This window comes from Eleutherodactylus coqui, chromosome 1 (genome assembly GCF_035609145.1).
Source record: "Eleutherodactylus coqui strain aEleCoq1 chromosome 1, aEleCoq1.hap1, whole genome shotgun sequence".
Taxonomy (NCBI): Eukaryota; Metazoa; Chordata; class Amphibia; order Anura; family Eleutherodactylidae; genus Eleutherodactylus; species Eleutherodactylus coqui.
The window spans coordinates 253,936,502-253,963,186 of NC_089837.1; the positions used below are offsets into that span (position 1 = coordinate 253,936,502).

The window sequence follows — 26,685 nt, forward strand, 5'->3', positions numbered from 1 at the left end:
AGCAGGAAATGACAGACTGGTATTAGGCCTCATGTCCACGGGGAAAATCAGGCCCGCTCCGGATCTCCTTTTCGCCGCGGCGTCATCTTCTCTCCGTCGCGGCCGGATCTTCTTTCTTCGGCTCGGCAGATGCGCAGGATGACGTCGGTGACGTGCCCTGCGCGTGCACCGGCCCGAAGAAAAAAGATCCGGCCGCGACGTAGAGAAGATGGCGCCGCGGCGAAGAGAAGAACCAGAGCGGGTGAGTAAATCCGATTTTTGTCTCCCGCGGATCCGGACGGCTTCCATAGGCTTCAATAGAAGCCCGCGGGAGACCCGCACGAAAATGGAGCATGGTCCAGATTTTTTCATACTCCATTTTCTTTTTAAATCACTTTTATTGACCATCCGCGGGTATTTATCTACCCGCGGGTGGTCAATGCATCCCTATGGGATGCGGATCCGCGGGCAGGAGAGGAGTTAAAATCTGCTGCGGATTTTAATTCTTCTTTTGCCCATGGACATGAGGCCTTAGGCTCAGTGGTCAGTGTGAAAAATGCTGGATTTTAGGAGTTTTTAAAACACAGATTGTGATTGAAAGTTAAAAGAAAATCACCAAAAATTCTTAAATATATTTTACACAAAATTAGGTCTTTTTCTGATGACACATTCTCTTTAAATCCAGGAGACTATTATCGTGTTTCCCTGAAAATAAGCCCTACCCCAAAAATAAGCTGTAGCTACATTGCACAAGAAAAAAGGAATACATTACCTAGCAGGCATTGTCCGGGCCCCTGTTATCACTCTCCGGAGGTGTTCCCGCAGTCTTTGCAGTCCTAGCCGCTCGTATGTCATTACTTTCTACTAACAGGATTCATAAATCCTGCCTTTAGCAAGCGATAGCTATGATTGGTTCTTGAGCTTCGAACTTGATTGTCTGAGCCGCGGTGCTCAAAGAACTAATAAGCAGGCATGGCGTCGTGGAGGCCAGATTTATGAATTGGCTGAGCTGCATTTAATCAGTCAATGCAGCGCTGGATGAACCAATGCAATGGTTGTGATTGGTTCATCGAGCGCTGCATTGATTGACTTAGTGTGGCAGTCGAGAACCAATCACAGCCATTGCTTCCTGGAGGAGGGATTTATGAATCCAGTCACCAGGAAGTGATGATATACGAGTGGCTAGGACTAAAGAATAGCGCGAACCTCCAGAGAGCGGTGTGATGGACGTGGACCGAGCCTTCTCAGGTAAGTAAAATAAGGGTTCCTCGAAAATAAAACCCAGTGCCTCTTTTGGAGCAAAAAATAATATAAGACAGGGTCTTATTTTGGGGGCACATGGTAACTGTCGCTTAGCTCTGGTATGTAGTAGAGGAAGGTACAATAAGGTAGCATGCTGTGCTATGCTTAAATACTCTTGAAAGATGTTCCTTGCACTGATGCGGTCATTTTCCTGGCGGTTTTTATTATCAGTAGGAAAAAATTAAATGTACTACAAAGTTCTTGTTTATGCCATTTTTGCTGACATTTGCTGAATTTCTTGAGCACATGGCTGTTTTTTTTTTTTCAAATACAGCATGCTCTAGGTGTGGCTTGTTTCAGATGTTTGTTAACGGAGGCTTCTTCCTTGGTATTAGGAAGCACATTAAAAAACTCGTGCAAAAGATTTGTTAGTTAAAAAATAAAGGTACCACTCAAAAAGCCCTTGTGAAAAGCACATGGAATTCATAGCAAATTTGCAAGCCAAAAAACACCAGAAAAAGTCTGCATGAAGGAAGCCTTCTAGTCCATTGTGTTTTGTGTGGTTAAAGCACAGAATAAGGTTAGGTCTGCATGGAAACTTCTTGTAGCGTGACTTTCTAATTTCAACAATTGAGTGACAGCTACAGTTCACAGGAGTGCACTCAGTAGCATGTAATTCATAGTATTCCCCTGACTGCAGCTGGAGCTTGTAGATAAAACTGGAAATTTGTACTACAAAAATTCTGCATGTAGCCCCACCTACCTGCTGAACACTTGTACATATATACAGGATATGCAATAGATGCCGGATTGGTGAGTGTTGGAAATACGGTATTCCCCTGACACCCATTTTAAGATGCCAAGGGTACAGCTCTTCATTGAAGCCTGTGCAAGTTATGGAAATGCCATAATTGTTTTGACATTAATGTAAACTGAGTTTGAACTCCGTTATTGGCTGGGAGAATGTTTATTTACGAGTGCACTTCCATTTGACTGTTATATGGATGTGTTATGTGCTTTATTGTGTATTAGTGAGGTAAGACCCAGTAGTCCTTATTCCACAGCCGCTCACATAAACTGACAGCGTATAGTAATACTCTACTTTTGTTCTATTCTTCCTAATTGCAGTTACTGTATGCCAACATTTTGGAGCTACACTGTCTGATATATTGGGAATTGCATTGTGTGTGGTTCTCTGGGATACTCTAAGTAGTGGCATTGCTGTTGCTTTAAGTGGGCACAGTCTTTGACTGGAGCAGGGAAATCTAATTTATTCCTAGCAGCTGCTGTTAAGTCTGTATTGTGAGATTTTGTAACCTGCACTATATACGAAAACTATGGAGTTTATCTGTAGGATCGGGTGGGCACATTCACATTATATAAATGACCCAACTCACCACAGGATTCAGATCAGAATTTTTGTTTAAGCAGCTTAATATCATGCACCAACACTTTCCCATAAACCTTTGCGGCATACAGTGTTAGAACACGAGATCTTACTAGTTATTCCATATACATTGATAACTGCTGTAGAAATACCATATACAGCTCCATTTTTAACCCTAGCAGTGAGATCTCACATTCTGACACTCTATGCCCTTGAGAAAGGAATGTGTATCGGTATGACAGTAACTGCATGATCAGAAAAGAAGTTTGACTCGACTCCTGTGCTAAGTAGGGTCATTAACATTATGTGCACATTTAACTATTTTTTTTCTTTTTTTTACTTACTCCCATAAAATATTTATAAAAATATAACAAACGATTTTTCAGTTAAAATGTAAAACCTTATCCATGTGATGAGTTTTCTTTAGGCTGCCTGTCCACGACAGTGATCTAGCCGGTGGTAATCCGCCGGCTAATCACGCTGTATGAAGCTTTCCATAGCATTGCTATTGAAAGCGCCGGCCCCCTGTCTACGAGCGGAGAATCATTGCGATTCTCTGCTCGCGGTAGGCAATTAGCAGCATGCTGCGAATTGCCCCGATTCTCTGCGGTCAGCCTATGTATCAGATTAGGCTGACCGGCGGAGATTCGTCTGCGGCTCCTGCTCCCGGGCAGCGGCTCTGCCCGCGGGATACGCCCATGGACAGGGGGCCTTAAAAAAACAGATATGTTCTATTCTCAAAAAGCTCCCTCTCTACCTCAGTGATGCAGCACTGGTAATGGCTCCACTTTTTTGCTCACAGCCCCTCCTGTTCCCCAGATATTGGCTCTACTTATGCATATGAGAGCTGAATGTGTCAAGAGGGTCGACACCAGTACTCAGATTTAAAGTGGAGTGTAGCTATCAGCTCTAGCAATGTCCAATCTGCGTGGACAGTGTCAGAATGTTTATTGCAGCATAAACATATTTGCGAAGCTGTTTGAGTGCAAAGCAGCACTGGAGGACAGTCTAGGAATGCCATTAAGTAGTTGGGTCAGAAGGATGCTAAGGATGCTCCCCCCCTCCCATCCCCCACAGGAGTTTGAGGAAGAACAAGAAATTTATAGGAGCAGAAGGGTGCTGAGATTGCAGCAAAGATAAGAACAGCAATTATGGGAAACCCCTTACAACGTACAATGAGCATTTTTTTGTTTTTTCGTCAACTCTTGGTTACCCAGATTTTTAAAATTTACGTCCCATATATATAATGCTATAATACTCAGCACAGCCGCTAGTAAAAGTATAGCTTTGTAACAGCAGCTGACAAGACAGATTTAAACATTGAAGGGGCGCCGCAGCACGTGTGCGAGTGTCGTGGCCCCTTCAATCAGCTGATTGGCTGGGGTTCCAAGACTCATAATTAGAGATGAGCAAACACCCAAATATCGGGTCCGCATTATTTGAGTCGAGCTTTTCGTAAAATTCGAGAGCTCTACTCTAGTAACGAATCCCAGTGACTACAATTGGAGACTCAAGCATTTTTGTATATGGGACGCCGGGTGCCGAGCTTTTTTTTTTCTAGGTTCTCTCTCTCTCTCCTGACTGACAAAAAATTTGCCATGACGCGTGGGGAGGAGCCAAAAACTGAGGCTGGGCCGAACACGGCTTGATGCTTGTTTGAGTAACGAGCACCATTGGCAGAGTATGTTCACTCAACTCTACTCATAATCCCACCAGTCAGTTAGTGATGAACTATCCTGAGGAAATGCCATCATTATTAACAACTAGGATAACCCCTATAACAATTTTATGTGTTAGGGCAAGATTTCTATGAATCGTTGAACTGAATCAAACCAAAAATAATCAGTTATGGGTAGGCCTCTCTCTCTTTATTGTTATACAACCCCAATTCCTAAAACGTTGGGGCTCTGTGTAAAATGTAAATGTACAGAAAAAAATGCTATGATTCGGAATCTCATTTAACCATATTTTATTCGCAATACAATACATATCAGAATTTGAAAGTGAGACATTTTTACATTTTATTAAAAATAATTAACTCCTTTAGAAATTGATGGCAGCAACACATCTCAAAAATGTTGGGTCTGCGATAACAAAAGGCTGTAAAAGTAAGTGGTACTAATAAAAAATGTGTATAAAAAAAGAGCATGTTAGAGAGGCAGAGTCTCTCAGAGGCAAAGATGGTCAGAGGTTCACCGATCTGCGTAAAACTGTGTCTAAAAATTGTGGAACAATTTCAGAAAAATGTTCCTCAACAGAAAATTATGAAGACTTTGATTTTCCAAAAGTCTACAGTATATAACATCAAAAGATTCATAGACTCTGGGGAAATTCATGCACACAAGGGACAAGGCCGGCGGTCAATATTGGGTGCTTGAGATCTACGGGCCCTCAGGCAATACTGCATTAAAAGTAGGTATGATTCTGTAAAGCAAGTACCTGCATGTGCTCAGGAATACTTCCATTGTCTGTGAACACAGTTTGCAGTGCAATCCACAAATGCAAGTTAAAGCTGTAACATGCAAATAAGCCATATGTCAACACAATCCAGGAATATTGGCATCTTCTCTGGGCCAAAGCTCATTTAAAACGGACTGAGGCAAAATGGAAAACTGTTCTGTGGTCAGATGAATCAAAATTTGAAATTCATTTTGAAATCCTGCAGACTCAAGAACAGAGAACCTATCCAGCTTGTTGTCAGCACACAGTTCCAAAGCCTGCATCTCTTATGGTATGGGGATGCATTAGTGCCTATGGCACAGGCAGCTTACACATCTGGAAAGGCACTATTAATGCCGAGCAGTATATAGAGGTTTTAGAACAACATGTGCTCCCATCCAGACAACATCCCTTTCAGGGAAGGCCCTGCATATTTCAGCAAGACACTGCTAAACCACATACTGCAACCATCACTATAGCATGGCTTCACAGAAGAAGACTTCAGTTGCTGAACTGGCCAGCCTGCAGGCCAGACCTTTCACAGATAGAAAACATTAGGGGATTATAAAATTCAAAATTGGGCAAAGACCAGGACTGAGCGACCTGAATCCTATATCAGACAAGAATGGGACAACATTCCTCTCCCAAAACTACAACAATTGGTCTCTCTTCATTTCACAAATGTTTACACACTGTTGTAAAAAAAGAGGGAATGGTACACAATGGTAGACCTGGTCCTGTCCAAACATTTTTGAGATGTTTTGCTGCCATCAATTTCGAAATCCGTTCTTTCTTTACATGAAATGGAAAAGTGCCTCACTTTTGACTTCTGATATGTGTTCTGTGTTCTATTGTGAATAAAATATGATTAGATGAGATTTCCAAATCATTGCATTTTTTCCTGTACATTTACATTTTACACAGCGCCCCATCTTTTTAGGAATTGGGGTTGTATAATAAACAACAAAGAGAGAGAGGCCTACCCTTTAATGATTATTTTTGGTTTGACTTCACATTCTTTTTTTTTTCTTTACATCTACTTACCGTACATTTTACACAGTGTCCCAACGTTTTTGGAATTGGAGTTGTATATTTTGTATGTGTGTTTGATTAGTGGGAGCAACAATATCTTTCTTGTTTCCCATGCCATCTGAATATATAGGGGAAGTTTGCATGCAAGCCTAGGAAAGCATGCATAACTTCAAGTACAGCTATAAAGGCTAAGAAATGTGTTGATATGTTTATGTAGGCAGATTTCTCACTTTCACTGAATATTAACGCACCAGCAGCAACTTGAAGCCCTTCTTTCTGTGGAAACACTTTTGCGTGCCATCCATGGGCTGTTTCTGTTCTAACAAGTTACTCTGTCCAGCTGTTGGTCTGCTGCTAGATAGGGCCTTTTAATCCAGATCTTGCACCTCCTTTTCTGTTGCAGTTGCTTGGCCAAATAATATTTTTGCCGTAGATCATATATTACTTGGAGATGGTGGTGCAGAAACTTAGGCCAAAGCACAATATTTGACCTGAAGTTGAGCAGTTAAACCTGCTCTATAGTAGAACATTGTTTTCTCCAAAGATCATGCTGGTGATGTATTACTGTTCTGCATCCACTGAATCTCCCACTATTAAATAGTATTCTCTATTTATTTCAAAGCATAGGGGTGCATGTTTAGCAGGTTTTAGGATTGCGTCTAGCCAGGCTATATCTGCATAAAGTTCTTATGTGCTCTTCATGCTTTCTGCAGTTTTGTTGAGACACTCTTAAATAAGAAACTGAAACATCATTTGGCTATAAAATTGGCTCTGATGTATCCAGATCTCAGGTAGTGATGGTAAGGATGTATGTACAGCACTTGGGTATGTGTAAGTAATATAAATGATGGGAAATACATTTTTGAAGAAATAATTTAGCACTATAAAGGCAGAATAAAGACCTTTAACCCCTTCCCGCTGCAGGGCGTAAGTTTACGTCCTGGGAGCCTGGTACTTCCCGCAACAGGACGTAAACTTACGTCCTGGAGATAGCGCGGGATCACATATGATCCCGCGCTATCCCGCAGCGGGAGCCGGCTGTCAGTCACAGCCGGCGTCCCGCTGCAACAGCGGGGGGTTATCGGAGAGGCGCCCCCCGCTGTTAACCCCTTCCCTGCCGCGATCTAAGTAGATCGCGGCAGGGAAAGAGTTCACAGAGGGAGCGCGGCTCCCTCTGTGTCTCCGGCCGGAACTCGCGATGTCATCACGAGAGCCCGGCCTGTCACCATGGCAACAGGATGCCAGACACTGGCGTCCTGTATTGCCTATGCCTATAATCGCTGTACAAGCGATAAGGCATGGCAGAGCAGTAGCTCTGCCATGCCTTATACCAGCGATCATCAGGGCAGTGGTTAAAGTCCCTCAGAGGGACACAAACAGTGTAAAAAAAAACAAAGATTAAAAAAAGAATTAAAAAAATGTAAAAAAAAGAGTAAAAAAACCCATTTTTTAATGCTTTTTCTCAGATTAGCATAAAAAAAAGGTAAAAAAAAAAAAATCCCACATATTTGGTATTGTCGCGTCTGTAACGACGCGTACAATAAGTTGCACATGCTTTTGACTGTGCACGGAAAAAAGCGCTAAAAAAACCGCTAAAAAACTGAGGCAAAATGCTAATTTTTAGCATTTTGCCTCACTAAAAACGCAATAAAAGTGATCAAAAAAGCCGTATGTACCCCAAAATGGTACCAATAAAATCTACAGCTCGTCTCGCAAAAAATAAGCCCTCATAGAGTGCCGTACATCAAAAAATACAAAAGTTACAGGACTTTAAATGCAGCAATTTAGAAAAAAAAAAAGATTACCCAGAAAAAGGGTTTTTATTGCAGAAAAGTGGAAAAACCTAAAAAAAATGTAAGAATTTTGGTATCGTTGTAACCGTACCGGTCCGCAGAAAAAATGGAATGTCTCATTTATGCTGCATGAGTACCGCTGTAAAAAAAACAAAAACAAATCTATGGCAGAATTGATGCTTTTTCTCTCCCTGCTATCATTAAAAAAAAAGTTTTACAATATAGTCTATGTACCCAAAAGTGGCACCGATAAAAACTACAGTTCGCCACGCAAAAAACAAGCCCTCGTACGGCCGCGTCGACGGAAAAATAAAAAAGTTATGACTTTTGATAAACGGAGAATAAAATCCGCCAAAAATTGTTGCGTCCTTAAGCCCAAAATAGGCCATGTCATGAAGGAGTTAAAAACTGTACTTTTTCATGTGTGTCAGTCAGTATGCTTTATATTTTATTCATATGATTGAATAATATGTATTGTAATATCTGACTGATAAGAGGCATAAAGAAACTGTTGGCATTAATGCGTATGTGAAACTAGTATATCTCCTGGTGTCTATTTGTTGAACGGTGCTCTCTGTGAATCACAACATCCACCCTTGTAAGAAAATCCAAACTACTCAGTGCCAATACCTTTCGTGCTACTGTTTTATTACTGCTGAAGAAATGTAACAAAGTATGGTTACTGTTATTTAAGGACTGCTAACACCCAGCTGTTCACCATGTGGTCTGCTCCTGTGTGCGGGGGAGAAAGCTTTCCCAATGCTCTTATTTGTTTTCCCCACATAAATCTGAGCTTGCGTAAACCCTGCGCACATGCCATGAAGCCATCTGCGAAAGTGTTGGCTCTCTTTTGATTTTTACTGAACTGAAATCTAAATTGTGAGTTTTCTAGGAGAGATTTCACAAAGTCACCCAACAATGCACTCTGCTGAGGCTGTGCACAGTGAGACCGGGACAGGAAGCATGAAGGCATGTATTCATGAGCTAAGAAAACGCCTAAATTACACTCCAAATGTGTACTTGTGAGGAGGTTGTAGTGACCTTGCTGGCAGCACTGAATGAACATGTGCTCTATTGTTGCAGATTTTGTATGGTTTTGGGGAAAATAAGTATGATGTGTTGAATAATATCTGGAAATTAAATGAATTCAGTTTTAGGTGTCACATGCGCACACTGCGGAATGATACAAGAAGCAAAAATTATGAAATTCAAAATGTTCCAAAACTGATGATGATGATTAATCTGTTTAGTCGTTGACGACTTTCGGTCACTTTGTGGATCAGCATACGCCATGCTCCCCCGCCTTTGTCTGCTTCCTTCAGATTATCCACATTGATGTTCGTGTCAAACTTGTTTGTATCTAACCACTGTGTTCTTTGGCGTGTTCTTCTTCTGGACCCACTGACTGTGCCAAGAATTAATGTTGTTTCAAGAGAATTAGGTCATATGTAAGGATGAGCGAGTATACTCGCTAAGGCACTACTCGCTCGAGTAATGTGCCTTAGACGAGTATCTCCCTGCTCGTCCATAAAGATTCGGGGACCGCCGCGGCTGACAGGTGAGTCGCAGCGGGGAGCAGGGGAGAGCGGGCGGGAGAGAGGGAGAGAGAGATCTCCCCTCCGTTCCTCTCCGCTCTCCCCCGCAGCCCCCCGCCCCGCGGCGGCACCCGAATCTTTAAGGACGAGCAGGGAGATACTCGTCTAAGGCACACTACTCGAACGAGTAGTGCCTTAGCGAGTATACTCGCTCATCCTTAGTCATATGACATGACCAAAGTATGAAAGTCGTTGCTTGGTGATTTTGCTTTCTAGTGATACCTTGGCTCTGACATGATCTTTATCCATGGTATATGCAGCATACGCCACCAGTGCCATTTCAAGGGCCTTGATCCTTCTTCTGTCTACTTTCTTGAGTGTCCAGCTTTCGCATGCATATGTAGTTATTGGGAAAATTATTGCATTGATTATTCAGATATTTGTTGTAATGCTGATGTCTTTGCTCTTCCATATCTTCGCCAATCCTTGCATTGCACTACGACCAAGGCTGTTTCTTCATTTGATTTCAGGTCCCGATTCGTTACTGTGGTCCAAGGAAAGTGAAATCTTGGACTGATTTAATTTCTTCATTGTTGATTGTTATGCATGGTACAACACTGCTTGCTGCTGTCAGCAACTTTGTGTTCTTTATATTGAGATACAGTCCCATATGTTTACTTTTTTGAAGCGGGCACGGGCACCTTTTGTACCTCGGAAAGAAACACCTGCCAAAGATCAGAATGGTAAAGTACTACTGAATGGCACCCAAATTAAACAACGGTGGCAAGAGTACATAGCAGAGCTACATGCAGATAATCAACCACACCAATCAGCCAGCCAAGTATATTCGACGGAACAAGAAGCTGATATTCTTGAGGAGGAGATTGACTGGATGCTAAAACAATTACCAAACAGGAAAGCCCCAGGCATCGTCTGTATACCAGCCGAATTACTTAAACCAATACCAACTCCACTTTGTAAACAGATCTGGAAGACCACAGCATGGCCAAAGGACTGGACAAGATCAGTTGTTGTCCCAATTCAAAAAAAAGGTGATGCACAAGAGTGCAGCAAGTTTCAGACCATCACTCTTATAACACACACAAGCAAAATTCTACTAAAGATCATTCAAAAACGTATGGCCTCCTTGAAACAGAACTCCTTGATGTTCAAGCTGGGTTCCACAAAGGGCATGGAACCAGAAGCAAAATCGCAAGCCCTGTTCAACTTGTAAGCCAAAATGATCACGAGACGATGCAATCTGGATGAATCCTCATATACAATCTTCAATATGCTGACATACTAAAAATATCACTTTCAAATTTCTTTGCGAAAGAGGGGATTCACACAACTTTTTTTTTTTTAGATTTGGCTTTTGTTCACTGAATTGTTTCCTTTTCTGAATCTGTGACATCCCCACAGCACTATAAACTAAGTAAGTTAAGGTGCCGTTAGTGGATGTGACAGGGAGCCGGGTGCTGTATTTTTATACTCATTCTCTTCTGCAATTCAATGCTCTCACTCAGTCATCAGTGCCTTTTAGAACTCCTTGTGTTCATGTATAGGTCAGAGATGTGTAGGGTTCATATAATGTATACAGAGATCTCTGTATTGTTCCCTGAGTTATTAGAGCAGCCATCTTTTTGTCTAAACTAAATTACCCAAGTACTGATAATCTCTCTGGATATTGTAGTCCGCCCATTCCATTTATTAATGTAGTTGTCTGCCTTTGAACCCTCTTAAGTTCTTATATGTCCAGTTTCTGTTCTTGTTGTGTGCCCCTATACCTTTTAATGCACCACATGATTAGTCTTGGCAGCAGCTGCCTGACACTGGTTGCTCAAGTTAAACTTGTTGTTAGCTGTATAGTCGTTCATGACCCTTGGCGACCCTAAAGGCAATCTCCCTCCATATTTTTCGGTTTTGCACAGCTTCTTTCAGTTGTGTGATATCCATGCCAGTATCAGCTTTGACAGTATCAGCCATTGTGTCCTTTGGCGGTCAGGTCTTCTTTTGCCACTGATCTGTCCAAGCATTATAGATTTTTCTAGCGACTCTGCTCGCATTAGATGGCCAAAATTCGTGAGCCTGAGCCTGGTCATCTTGCCCTCCAGTGATATATCGGGTCTTATATGATTTAGGACTTCTCTGTTACTCTTTCTGTCCAGGGCATACACAGCAAGTTTCGCCAGCACCACAGCTTAAACGCATCAATCCTCCTCCTATCAGCTTCTTTTGCCGTCCAGCTTTCACATCCATACATGGCTATGGGGAAAACGGTGGTTTACACTATTTTGCGTTTAGTTGCCATACCTTTATCTCTACTTTTGCAGATTTTGTCCATGTTTAGCATTACGCTTCGCCCCAATGCTATCCTACGTTTTATCTCTAAGGCGCCATCTTTTCAATGACAGCATTCCTTCAAATCAAAGTGACTTTATAACAAGTCTTATCAATTATTGGGAATAGAAAACCAGGCCCAGACATACTGTTTCGGGGTGATTGCCCCTCATTAGTGTGTAGCAGGCTTTTGGCTTAGTCTGTGAGAGGCCTATGATGTTGGTCAATAAAAATTTCTTAGAGGAGCTAGCATGATAAATCTCCCAGAGGAGCTAGCATCATAATTTTCCCAAAGGAGCTAGCATGGAATGCTGTCATCCAATAGATGGCACTGTAGAGGTATTTTCCCATCTCTCTTATTTGCATAAATTTCCCAGAGGAGCTAGCATGGTCTTATAAGTCTCCTTATTCATCTTTTAGGTGTCCCCAAACCCCTTTTGGGTGCTCTTCTTGGGGAGAGACTATATGGGGTGACCCACTCACTCCATAGGTGTCTCCACACACTTTTTGGGTGCCCACCTTAAGGAGACACGACATCGCTTCTGACCCATGTTTCATCTCTGGCATAGATTCTCCAGCCTGGTCAATTTTTGAGCCAAGGAAAATGAAGTCGTGCACACATTCTATAATCTCATTGTCGATTTTGATTGCGATTTTGATTTGAATTTGGCCATTTTTTGCAGTTGTCATAAATTTAGTTTTCTTTAAATTCAGGTAAAGGCCTATTTTTTCAGTTTTAGGCCTTGTTTACATGGGCGAGATGGCATCGCGACTTTGTAGCACTACGAGGATTTTCTTTGGGAGAGGGCTTGAAATATAAGCCCCACTCCGAAAATAAGCCCTATCTGCAGAATTTTTTTTAAAGTATGCATCACATTAGAAGCATTGTCCGGGGCTCCGCTGCAGCTTCTCCTCGATCCCTGGCACTATTTTTCATCTCTTCTGGCCGGGGTTTAAAAAATCCCTGCCTCCTGGAAGCGCTGGCTGTAACTAGCTGACGCTTAGCCAATTAGAGCCACCGCATGATGAATGCTTGTGATTGGCTAAGCGTCAGCCAATCAGAGGCAGCGCTCCCAAAAGGCAGAAATTTTTCAATCCCCGTCCAGAAGAGATGAAGGAGAATAGTTCCGGGTATAAGACGTGCCGAAGCTGACAGTGCTTCTAAGGTGATGTATACTTGTTGATCCAGAGGAAGGGGAAAAAAACCAAAAACAAACAATGAGGCAGAAGCCAATTAGCCCATTTGGGGGGAAAAATGCCTTCCCAACTCCATAATGGCAGTCAGAATAATCCCTGCATCAACTTTTGAATGTTCGTAGCTGACTCCAAGACCTGGATTAATGTCTATATCCTATTCAATCATGTTAATATATTTACATAGTTTTACATCATCTGCAAATATTGCTATTTTACTGTGCAATTCTTCTACCATTAATAAATATATTAAAAAGAATGTGGCCCAATACTAACCCCTGTGGTACCCCACTAGTAATAGTAATCCAATCACAGTATGTACCATTTATACCAACCTTTGCTTTCTATCACTGACCAGTTACAAGCATTCTCATATTATATACCAATCTTTTATGCGGCACAGTATCAAACTCTTTGGAAAAGTCCCGATACACAAGATCCAGGGACTCTTCCCCGGTCCAATCTAGAACTTACCTCCTCGTAGAAGCTGTAGTTCAAGGATACTATGATGATGTACCAACAGGCTATATCCGTTCCCAACCCTCTTACAAGCATCTACAGACCCATCATATATTAGTGTTATATACTTTAGTTTTATGGTTATTTCACCTATAAGGACCCCCAATAAATGTTCCCTGCTGCTTCTATCTCAGCATAGGGACACTAAAAGTTTAGGTCTTTACAACAATTTTTGTATTAAAATGGACTGAAGAATATACTAGAAGCTAAATCCTGTTCATATTTGTACTCAGAGATTTTATTTGTGTTTCTGTCACATTTTTCAATAGTTTTGAAAGTGGAAAGTATTGTGCAGCACTGTTCTTGACATGAAAAATATCAGAACCCCTAACTATTATTAACCCCTTCCCTCCCCATGACGTAAGGGTACGTCATGGGAGCGGGTACTTCCCGCAAAATGATGTACCCTTACGTCTTAGGGATAGCGTGAGATCATAGCAGATCTCGCACTATCCAGCAGCGGGAGCCGGCTGTCGCTTGTAGCCGGCCTCCCGCTGCGACAGCGGGGGGCATCGGAGATGCGCCCACCCGCCGTTAACCCCTTCCCTGCCGCATTCTAAGTAGATCGCGGCAGGGAAAGGGTTCACAGAGGGAGAGCCTGGCTGGTTGCTATGGCACCAGGACGCCAGATACCGGCATCCTGTATTGCCATTGCCTAAGATCGCTATAGAAAGCAATAAAGCAGGGCAGGAGAGAAGTCCTGCCATGCCTTATCGTAGCGATCATTAGTGCTGCACTGTAGGTCCCTCAGAGATACACAAATGATGTAGAAATAAAAGCAAAATAAAGTCCAAAAAATAAAAATGTAGAAAAAAAAGTTAACCCCTTTTTTATGCCTTTTCTCATATTAGCATTCAAAAAATTAAAAAGAAAAATCCCACATATTTGGTATCGACGCGTCCGTAACGACGCGTACAATAAATTGAACATGCTTTTTATCCTGCACGGCAAAAAGCGTTTAAAAAAACCCTAAAAAACTGAGGCAAAATGCTGATTTTTAGCATTTTGCCTCCCAAAAAACGCATTAGGTATGTACCCCAAAATGTTACCAATAAAAACTACAGCTCATCTTGCAAAAAATAAGCCCACATAGAGCTCCGTCCATGGAAAAATAAAAAAGTTATAGGTTTTTATTGTGGAAAAGTGGAAAAACCTAAAAAAAATTATAAGAATTTTGGTATCATTGTAACCGTGCCGTCCCGCAGAAAAAATGTATTGTGTCATTTATGCTGCATAATTGACACTTTAAAAAAAGTCTATGGCAGAATTGATTTTCTCTCCCTACGATCATAAAAAGAATAATAAAAGTTTTACAATATAGTTTATGTACCCAAAAATGGTACCAATAAAAACTACAGTTCGCCACGCAAAAAACAAGCCCTTATACAGCCGCATCGACGGAAAAATAAAAAAGTTATGGCTGTTGAAAAATGGAGATGAAAAAAATACCAAAAATCGTTTGGTCCTCAACACCAAAATAGGCCATGTCCTTAAGGGGTTAATGTTAATGACCTCCATCGAGATTCATCACCATGCATTTAAAAAGGAATCCAACTATCACAGAGCCCCTATAAATGGAAGCCTTAGCACTATTGTAATCTGGGCCTTTCCTTTGTCTTTCCAGACCAGCCTATGCGATACTACAAGAATTTCCAAACATGATAAAGATATGTGTACCACAGAACATTTAACGTGCCATAGAGCACTACTATGCAATATGCCAGAAAAGAGGGTGCATGTTCTCCTTTACTCTACTTGTGTGTCATAATTCAGTAATAGCATGCTGCATAATCTGTTACATAACATTGTATGTAAGAATTGGCAATTTAACCTGCAAACTATGAAATGTTCATTTTTTGATAAATAGAAAAATAGTCTCTTTGGGCATGTTATTGTATTTCAACCATCAGTCAACAAGTTTGTGGAAAAACTCTTTCAATGTGACATTCTCTCACTTTCCTTTTTGTAGGGTAAATTTTGGGTGATTTGCACCTGCATGTGTTTCTCACAGATTTATCAGTAAATTATTCAGCCCACATTTAGGGTGACTACCCACTAGTGTTTGCGAATTTGCTGCGTTTTTTTTTCCAGGTGTCTACCGTGTTTCCCCCGAAAATAAGGCACCCCTGAAAATAAGGCACCCCCTGAAATAAGCAGAAGTCCCAAATATAAGGCACCCCCCGATAGTAAGGCATAGTAAAATGTGCAGGCAAGTCAAGAGGCCTGTCCGCTGCTGCCATCCCCGTTGTCTCCTACCTCCAGATGTATAGGTAGATCTGCAGACAGTCTGCTGTTATCCTGTCCCTGCTGTGCTGTACGAGTGTGCTGTTGTGAGCTCCCCTTGCTGGCTGGAAAAGTCCATACTGTACATTCTGTTCCTGCTGTACATGTCTGCTGTGATGAGCTCCCCCTGGTGGCCGGAAGCTGCAATACCATCCCTGCTTACAAGTGGTACAGGAACTTCTGTCTGTAGACGGGTACGTTACTTTACAGCCCTTATTTTTTTATGGCTCTTTGTGTGAGTCAGGCAACCTGTGTGTGATTCTTAAGGCTGGGTTCTCACAGGGCATATTTCCAACGGAAATCTCACAGTTTGGCCACAGCGATAAACAGCGAGATTTCCGCCGGGAAAGCGCTGCTTCAAAACCCACGGCACTCAGCCGCTTGTTTTGAAGCGACCTGGCTGCACGCTTTTCTATTTCTGTGGCCGGTGAATCCACACCACAACACCAGCTTCTCCCAGCTTTGCCGTGACAGATTTGCTGTCCCATGTGGACGAGATTTCTGAGAAATTTCGTCCACAAAGCTGGCCAATTGAGGGATTAGCGGCCACAGACGGATTTGCCGCAGCGAAATAAGACACCCCCTGAAAATAAGACGTAGCGCATATTTGGGAGCAAAAATTAACATAAGACGCGTCTTATTTTCGGGGAAACAGGGTATGGGGCTTTCTAATGTTAAAAACACATTGCGGCAAAATCGCAATTTACTGCGAAATCACGATGTTGCGCGATGCGATATTAACATTAACAAGTCCCATAGACCCCTGGAGAAAAACAACACTGCGAATTTAGGGTGCTTTAATTTCAGGTGGTATGAATAGAATCTTTGTATATATAACACAGCACTATTTTTGACCTAACATATATACTGTATCATCTTTGTGTCTAATATCTAGCATTAAGGTAAAGATTTGAGGAGCCATTTTTACCATTCTATTTATATACAAGCAGCATATTGTGTCCAATTTTATTGGCACTATAAAAAAGCACCCAGACAGAATGTGCTTAGATAAATTCATTCTTTTTGTTGCTACTGTTGAGTCCATGGCATTTGCAGAACAGATTGTGGTTTGTAATGAAAAGGGAAACGAAAATGAAAAATATTGAGTGAACAGCAGGGCCTATTTGATGTGATTATGAAGAATGTTTCTTTATTCCGTCTTTTCTGCTGCAGTCTGAAAACAGTAGCAGGGGGTTACAGGCAGACTTCATCGTATGATTGTCAATCACTGTCATTTAACATTTGCAACAGGGAGACATCTTTATGCCGGGCTGCCTGGTCAAATCACAGGAACAGATTTGCAGTTAGTAGTCCATCCAGCCTCCACTAAACAAACAAGGACAGGGCAGTCGCACCAGCATTTCACATAAGAGTATAATGGACTCTGCTGACCCTGCTGCCCTCCATTCATCTCCGCTCCAAGCTGAATCAAAGCTTCACTTGCTTTTCTCAATTTCCTTTAATTGGTGTGTGCATGAAGATAAGAAAATTAACAGTTTGCATTTAAGAGTCTCAAACAGGAAATTAATCCAGCAATTTAGTTCAGTGTGAAAATACCATAAGAACAAGCCTGAGCTTGTTAATGTGACCAAATGATTTGTGTAAACTGCAATTGTCTTTTTATGTTGTGTAGTAGATTCCCAATGAGCTGTATCCTGTATTGTTACTGTCTGACAACTTATACATTTTACTTGTCTCAAAAACTGTATTAAGACTGCCAGGAGAAAGGAGCAATTCTGTAATACATTTCAGGATAGAGTTGTGTATGTGTGTATAGGTGGATACATACTGCATAATGAGGACGCAAATAATTGTCTTTGCATTCATTGTAGACATTAGGACAATGACGAGGACAATGTAGGGATAAGACAGAGATGGCTGTGGTAGAAATGGAGGGACCGGATTTACCATCCATCCATCCATCTTCATATAGTCATTTAATGCAGAAATAGTGGGAGCTCACATCCAGTGCATGTGCGACACAAAATCAACCATATGGTTGTACAACTCAATCACTCATTTAACAAGCCTCCTGCTAGGTATTAATGCCCAGAGGAGTGTTTACCAGAAAGTGTGAGAAAAACTCTGTTTACTACTAACAGAAAGAGAAAAATATGTGTTATGAATACCAGAGTTTAACATCCCCTATACAAATATAAGGGAGCAATTCTGCTAATTCAGTATAGGGGAATTTGCATTTATCTGTAAATATATTTATGTGGGTGCACTAAATAGCATATGTATACATAGCTATCATCTTAAAAGGCAGACAATACAGTTTATACATGCATACATTTAATGGGTATAGTCTTGTGTCTCTGGCCTTGCTCACATTTCCTTTTTTTTTCTTATCGCTTAGTGTATACACAGGGAAAGGTGGCAAAGTAGATGTCAAAGGGAGCTCACAATGGACACCTAACGGGAGGCATCCATCACCCATATAACCTCTTAGGGCATCCATTTAACTGATAACTAATAAACTCTTCCAATGTACTTTGTAAACACATAGCAAAAATATGTTAATGGGGCCCCTTTTTTTATTAGATATTCATGATCTTAGTATGTGTGAATATACAGCATGTCCTAAAAATGTATACATGCTTCAACATGAAAAATATCTGCATAAAAGCTTTATTACTAGATTTAGATAGACATCAAAAGATAGCTCTGCGTTATGTTTGACTTCTGCAATCACATTAGGTGCTCTAAGTGGTCACCGCTAACACCCAGGCACTTCGGATTTTGACAAAGTATTGAATGAACAGCATTGGTGCTTGAAAGTCAAGCCTGCCTCAACCATTTTATTTGACTGTCCCGAAGGCTACAAGGTGGCTTTAGCAATCGTGCGACTGACATCTTTAGGCTGCCTGCTCATTGCATTACGCGCAGCGATATTTCGGCCACGGGTAACGCAGTGAACGCTTTTCATAGAGTTGCTATGGAAAGAGCAGTCACGGTGTCCACGAGTGGAGAATCATAGCGATTCTCCGCTCGTGTGATCGAAATGGCAGTGAGCCTATCTGTCAGATAGGTTAACTGCAGAGAACTGATAGCGGCCCCCACCCTCCTCCCCCACGGCCGAATATCAACAGCCGTGGACAGGAGGCCTTAGAGACAAGATAATACTACATATGGTTTTAAAAAACGGCCTAGATAACCATTATTGAAATGCGTATACTTTTTTGGGACACCTTGTATATGTTTACTGCTTTGCCTGATATAAAGAAAGGCTACAAGTGTAGAGGCTAATCATTAGCATCATTGTTATACAGCACCATATCGATACATTCTGATCGTGATTTTTTTCTCTCCTGATCCCAGCACTATAGCTGTATACTTAGTTCGTTGTCTCTGAAATTTCTAGTTTCACAACATACATATATAATGACCCCTTATTGCCTTAAAGTCAGAGTTACTTATGCATTGCATAAGACTTATGTTAAAGCAATGTTTTTGTTCTTGAAGGATGCAGAAGAATACAGGGATCTCCCTGTCAGACATAATGAAGACCAAATGAACAATGAGCTGGCGAAACACCTTCCTATTGAAGTGAATCCCCATTCCATGGACAGCGCACACACCAAAACGCATTTGCTATTGCAAGCCCATTTCAGTAGGGCAACACTACCTTGTCCTGACTATGCCACTGACACCAAAACTGTCCTGGATCAAGCCATAAGAGTCTGTCAGGTGAGCATCCACTTCTCCGTTATTCAGATCTGTTTCCACCTTTAGTAATCTAATCCATTCATTATGTGCCAGATTATCAGATATTTATGGATTGTATGTAAAATTTTCTTATATTAACAGAAATATTTAGGAAGTAAGTCAGTAGAAAATGGGAACCTGTCACTTCCTATATGCGGCACTGGCTGAGGGCAGCACAGTATAGTGACAGATACGTTACTTGTGTGGATTCATGCAGCGGTTTTTAAAACTTTTATGTGTAACTGTGTGGGGCCAGCGCTGCCTGAGATGAGTCTGATGATATTCATGATATGCGGGCTCCTCAGCCTTCCAGCTGCATACAGAGAGACCTGTCAATCAGCAGCTAGAGAGTGAAGGAAGCCTGCATAACATGAATATCATTGGACTCATCTCGGGGATTGCTTCTCACTTGCTGCAAGATTTCTCATGCAACTTTTTAAAAAATTGCTGCACCATTCCACATAACTGAAAGACCATTGAAATCTCTGTGTCTGTCACTACATTGTGCAGCCCTCAGCCAGGGCAGCATATAGGAACAGCCAGGTCACCTTTGATACTAAATTTCATTTTTTTTGTGCTTCTTGTGAAGTTCCTTGCTATATTGAGTACTTAGATATTATAATATATTCTGCACTGGAAATGAGGGCTAGATTATCAGATTTTAAGTGATGATTGGATGTTGCATATATAAGCACAATTATGTTTTCTTTCTCAAATCTGTGTACAGTAAAGTTTCATTAACCTAGTACTCAGGAACTCCTGCTAATGCACCATGTCAGAAAGATAGTCCCATGTTGCATTAATGGGAAATTATCTTATGTGGCCTGGACTGGCACTGGGTATTGGAGGTTCTGTCTGCCACAATTTAAGTCTTCATTTCAGTGGGTAAGTGGAATATATGTATGTGCAGAGGTGAGATCTTTCCTCGTTATAAGCTTGGAGAGGTCGCACATGTATATGGCTTTACTGTATACCTACAGTATTATTTTTCATATATGTGCAGATAAACAAGGTACAGCTAACATTAACTCAAGAAGGGTTCTGAATTAAAGAGAGAGTCCATGTTGTAAGTTACTCACCACCCTCATACACACAGAGGAAAAATGGTATCAGAATGCTGCAATCATCGCATGTCCAATTTTCCCATATATACTGCCATCCAATCGCCCTTGCTTGTAATTGAATTTTATCTTCTAAACCTCCAGTGTTAGATGAAGGGAAGACGAGAAAAGATGGGTACCATGTTAGCCAGTGGAGCAAAATGTGATTGTTCCTAGCCAGAAAAACCAAGTAATCTTGTAGACATTATACCTTTTAATGGCTAATAATGGTTAACACTAGAGATGAGCGAGCTCCCTCCTGCTCACTCCCGCAACTCACCGGTCCCCCGCGCCAGCACCCGAATCTTTTCTTCCGAGTGGGCAGGTACTCGCTAAGGGCAGTGCTCGCTCGAGTAATTGCCCTTAGCGAGTATGCTCACTCATCTCTATTCAACACCAATTTAGGGACCATAAAACATTCACATCTCTTATTAGACTAATTAAGTATTTACTCCTCTAGTCATCCTGTTCTGGTATTTTTTGAGGCGCAAATTAATCACACCATGTCTGTGCCTTTTCATACACATATGTGTGTATATTTATATATGCCTCTTTGGATCTATTCCATAAGCCTGAGGAAGAACCCTGCGTAGGTTAGAAACCTCGCTATTACATCATGTCTTTTTGTTAGCCATTAAAAGGTATCTTACCTACAAAGTTACTTGGTTTCTCTTACTAAGAACAATCACTACATGACAATAGAATGAAAGAAAATGTATAACATATACCCACAATGTTGATAAGAACAATGTTGGAAACAAAGCGCTTTTTGCAAATGTAATAAACTTGTGGCACACTATACTTGGCCAGACTCTTGTTTTCGTCTTTTGCGGCTTTTCTGGGACGTAGCCAGTGTGTCTAAAACACTCCATGTATTGTAAATAGCCACACATTCTACCGGTATTTAGTTTATCCATTTTTTTTAAATTAGGTCAAAACAAAATCAATAATAAAAGGAAGCTCTTTAGAGGAGGGGACACAGAAACTCCTGTCACAGTTACTGATGATTAGAGGCTTCTGTCACACAGTTATAATGAAGGAGAAGATGGTTCAGCTTCCTGACTATATACTTATGGTTTGTAGCTTATTTAGGTGAATATAAAATACAGCTATCAATGGAATACAGACATCATGGAAATAATAGCACTGAATAGTGAGAGAGAAGGCAGGGAGAAATCTCAACATCAAGATGCTGTCTGATAAGCATCAGACGGAAGGCTGCACTGCATGGAAATGACTAAAATATGCATAGAAGACATTCGAAATCTTACAGGCAATCACGTCAGGGCTGTGGGGATTGGAAAAATTTGCTTTTACCCTATAGAATGGAAGTTGTCTGCACTATATTCTTCCCTTCATATAACACAGGAGATTCGGAAGAGAGAATCTACTTACAAACAAGTGCAATTAGATGGGAGAATATAAGGGAAGATTGGACATGCATTGATCATAACATTATAAATCCATTTTTCCTCTGCATGTACGAGGGTGGTAAGATACTTACCGCAGGAACTTTCTGATATATCTTTAAATTGATGTGTAGCTTCGGAATCTTCATTGATCTTACCGTTAAAGAAAATATGTGAACGTTCTTTCACTCTGTGGGGCTGTATTGGATTCCAGACTGCTGCTGTTAATGCTTATTATTATTTGTGCAAAGCTAGCATAACGCCGCCCATTGCATTTGGTGGATTTCTGTTAGAAATGCATTTTGATTTTACAGTTAAAATAATTTAGCTATTTAAATTGGTTTAACATTCGAATATTGTGGTATAGCATATTACTGTGATGTACTTGCGCTTCACCGAATATGTAGAAAATGTAATAGAAACACATCAAAATGTATTTTTTCCTCTGTAGGAGGCTATTTTAGATTTAATTTATGCAGTACATAAATGATTGTGAATCTTCCTAAGTTGACATAGTTACCATGGTGACATTGTCATTGAACATAAATAATGTAAGGAAATATGGTGAGCAGAATGTAAATAACAGTTTGTGCTGGTGATCCATTACATGCAGTGGATATAAAAAGTCTACACACCCCTGTTAAAATACCATGTTTTTATCATGTTAAAAGATCCGACAAAGAGGAATCATTGCAGAACTGTTTCCACCTTCAATGTGACCCGTTATCTGTGCAATTCCATTGAAAAATAATCAGATCTTTTAGGGTTGAAAAATAAAAACAGCAAGACTAAAATGTGAGTGCATAAGGCCGCCTGCTGACGGCTGGGTAGGGTTCCCACCTAAGTCTCGGAACTTGGCTCCGCCCCACCCCACCCCCTCTTATTGCAACTAGTGCCGAGGGGCAGAGAGGGGGCGGGAGCTCAGTGCATTGCTCCCAGCTCTTCCAGCCTCCTACCCCCTGCAGAGAGGGAAACCATATATCAATCGGGCGTGAAGACCCGGCCGATATAGGGGTCATCTGAATAAGCCCTTAGGGTGCTTTTGCAGGGCAGGGTGGGCAAAGATTTCCAAATCAAGATGTGCTATGTTGATAGACACCTATCCAAAAAGCCCAAGGATGCATCAACAAAGTAATGGTTTTAGGGTGTGCATATTTATGCAACCACATTATTATTTTTTTTGTCAGGAAAATCCTACTATAACAGCTGAGCTTTAGTTTAAGATGAGGTAAATCACAATCACGTTAAATAAAGGCAGCTGTATACTGTCTACTATTTAACATGACTTTAAATGTGATTGGCTAATTCTGAACACAAACACATCCCTGAATATAAGGGGGTGTTCACACTTATGCAATCACATTTTAGTTGTTTTTTTAATTTTTCCACCCTAAAGGATTTCAGTTTGTTTTTCAATGGAATTGTACAGACTATAATCGGTCACATTGCATGTGGAAATAAATCTGAAATGATTCATTTTTGATTTTTTTTAACATAACAAAACCGTGGCATTCAACAGGGGTGTGGTATTAGTGTATCTTGACGCCACCAGGAAGTCCCGGTGGAGTCAAGATTGACAGTGGGGTGACGCCCCCTGTACCTGATTGGCTGAACACCAGCCTGGTACATAGGTCCTGGAAGGGAAATAAAAGTTGTGGGGAAAATGATGCAGCGGGCCCTCGTTGAAATGCAGAGCCAGAGCTGCCACGGTGTTCCTGGCCATCTTGAGGCAAAACCATCCTGAACACGATGTTGCTGTGCCGCCAGCGGCGCTCCACAACAGTCTTGTGCCTACGCCTACAGGGCCGGGGGGAGACGCAGTGCTATCCGGCAGCCGACAGCAGCAGGAGCACACGCCGCCGGAATCCCCCCGCCACCCATTGAAGGTGATGTGGCTTTCCCGTTGGCTGCCGGCAACAGCAGGAGCCCCCCGACCCCCACTAAAGTTGATGTGGCTTTCCTGGCAGAGCTGATCTGCAGAAAGTGGAAGCTGTACGTCGGGGAGTGTGGGCACAGATGTCACAGTCCCGGCGGCGGACAAGAAGCAGTCAGGTCGCCATGTGTCAGCAGGTCAGTGGCCTCCAAGGAGATGACAATCCCAGCCGCGGAGACCACACCATCAGCGCAGCAGCTGTGAGCTGGAGGCCGGCAGCTGTGAGCGGGGGACCTTAGGGTGAGGGTAAGTTTTATTTTTATGCATACATTATGTTAATGCTGCCACGTTACAGCGGAAACATAGCAGCATTTACAGCTAGTAATGTAAGCGTAACAACAATTGGGTACATCACGCACACATCCATGCACAGTCTCCTACTACGACCTGGCAGCCTTGGCCCTATCGCAGCCAATCAGGTACAGGGGGCGTCACCCCACTGTCAATCTTGACTCCACCAGGACTTCCTGGTGGCGTCAAGATACACTAATACCCAGGGGTGTATATACTTTTTTATATATACTGTAGTAGTAATAAAAATTAGTGTGTACTATACATTTTCCTTCTACAAATGATTTTCAAGCAGCTTCACAATGATCTGGCGTTAATACAAGAGCAGATATGTTTATATAAAATAGAATCTGTCGATTCAGCGATAATATGAGTGCAAGATGATGAATTTTCAGCCATTTGAAGTATTAAACTGCTGTAGAGAAGATAGTAAAAATCAGTTAAAAATGTTGTCTTAAAGCGAGCATAGCCTGCAGCACATTGGAGTATGGTGCACATTCACTAGCTCCATTGCCCTAGGCTATAAATCATCTCTCCACGACATCCTTTCTGGGTCCCTGGTGGCAGAATTGGATCATATATATTCTAGTGCTACTGCATCATGAGGAAAGACCAAAAAGAACTGAAGACTCACAGAGTTCTTTCCTTCCAGACAGTCACAAAGTGGAGTCAGCAGCAATAGTGTTGCAGCTTCATAAGTGTCTCACCTGCTTCATCACCTGATGCTTCTGAAGGACCATATGGTAATGCTCCATCTCACCATCCTGCACCTCTGCTGGAGCTCCCAGTGCAGAAAGGATGATATAAACCTGCTAGACATGTAAATGCTGCAGCTAATCTGAACTGTTGATGGCATATGTTGTATCTGATCAGCAAGACATTATTCAGCAGAACTTGCTTCAGTACGATCACTTGCTGTCCTCCTCCCTCAAACCAGTGCCTGAAGAATCTCTTAAAGCAATATTGCTGGAGCTGAGAGCATCACTCCTGGAAGACCTTATTGCTGCTTTTATAAACATGCAAGCAGAGTTTACAACACTGGGAAACCATACTTCTCACATTGAATCAAAAATGGCAGAATTCACAACAGCAAACAATAAGTTAGTGGATATAAATAATGTCCTAAAAGAGGAGGTAGGAGCACTGAAATTGAAAGAGGCAGACTTTGAAGATCGGTCTTACCATAATTCCGCTGCCTCCCTGAAACAGTTAAAGCAGATCAACTTGCAGAATATCTTGCAGATTGTTTTGCTGCAGTCCTTTCAGATACACCTCTAATTGATAGAGTGCACCGAATACCAAAACCTAAATCTCTGCCTGCATCAACTCCAAGAGATGTTAGCACCTGTTTACTTTTCTACCATTTTAAAGATAAATTGATACTAGTGACTAGGATTGTACAAAACCTTCCAGACAGATTTAAAGACCTTTTCATGTTTACTGATCTACATGCAGCACTTCTGGTAAGACATTGCAAAGTTTTGGTACAGCTGATACAGAGAAATACAGAGGTTAGGTAGGTCTTGTATACTGTTATCCTAAATGGCATGGCTACAATTACATCAATTTATTCTTTACATTTTTTTACATTTCTTTCCCCAAAATGCTAAGAAATATATATTTCTTTAAGTACAATATACTGTGTGTCAAAAAATGACCTTTTATATAGGCTTGTTGACTTGTTGTCTAAAGCAGCTGCTGGTGCTATTCTATCATTAGTCCTGGAAAATCTGAGGATTGAAATATATTTGTAAGCAGTGTAGACCCAAGGCAGACAAGAAAGCAGGAAAATTCTCCCGGGTGACGAAGTTCCTCCAAATGATCCTTGTGGCAGGCCTGTAAACGAAAGGTGAATCTCCAAGTGTAAGCTGGGTTGCAGCGACGAAGCACTTCCAGAAAAGGTCATAGGACCTTTTGTTTCAAAAGTATAAGGCGGAAAGGTCTGCCAGCAGTTGTAGTTGAGATCCTTGGAAAAGTGTGTCGCTCTTGTCCCTTAAGCATAATAGATTCCTTCAACTGGTATCTGTAAATGCAGCAGATGAAATCTAGAGGGCGATACAGAAAGACTTGTCACTGGATCGCGGGCTTCTTGTCCACCTCTCGCTCAGTGCTTCACTTTCCTGAGCAGGTAGTGTTTCCATAGGACGAGAAGCCAACAACCCAACAATGTTTTTTAAGCTGACTGAAAAGTCAGCTTACCAAACCGTGAATGAATAGTGAGTGATTTTTGTGCATTTACACTGAACGAATATCGCTCAAATTAGTTTGTTTGAACGAATTTTGAGCAATAATCGTTATATGTAAATGGGCCTTTAATGAATTTTGCAAAGGGAATTTCAATGAAGGAGATGGGATTGGAAGTCTGGGTTTCACACAGGCTTTGTATCTAAATAAAAGCACACAAAGCCTGGTTACTGATGACCTGGGTTTTCATCTGTCCACGGTTTGACAAATTAACTTCAAATGGTATAAATTCAGGACTGATGCTACTCTCCCTAAAA

General features: G+C 41.5%; 1 protein-coding gene across 1 annotated transcript in view; it reads left to right on the forward strand.

Moving 5' to 3' along the window:
- Positions 1 to 26,685, forward strand: part of ASCC3 (activating signal cointegrator 1 complex subunit 3) — a 677,124-nt gene that overhangs the window by 615,741 nt on the left and 34,698 nt on the right. Inside the window, exon 37 of the mRNA XM_066608127.1 lies at positions 19,209 to 19,433. Coding sequence (XP_066464224.1) covers positions 19,209 to 19,433 — 225 coding nt within the window. The remainder of the gene's footprint in view (positions 1 to 19,208; positions 19,434 to 26,685) is intronic.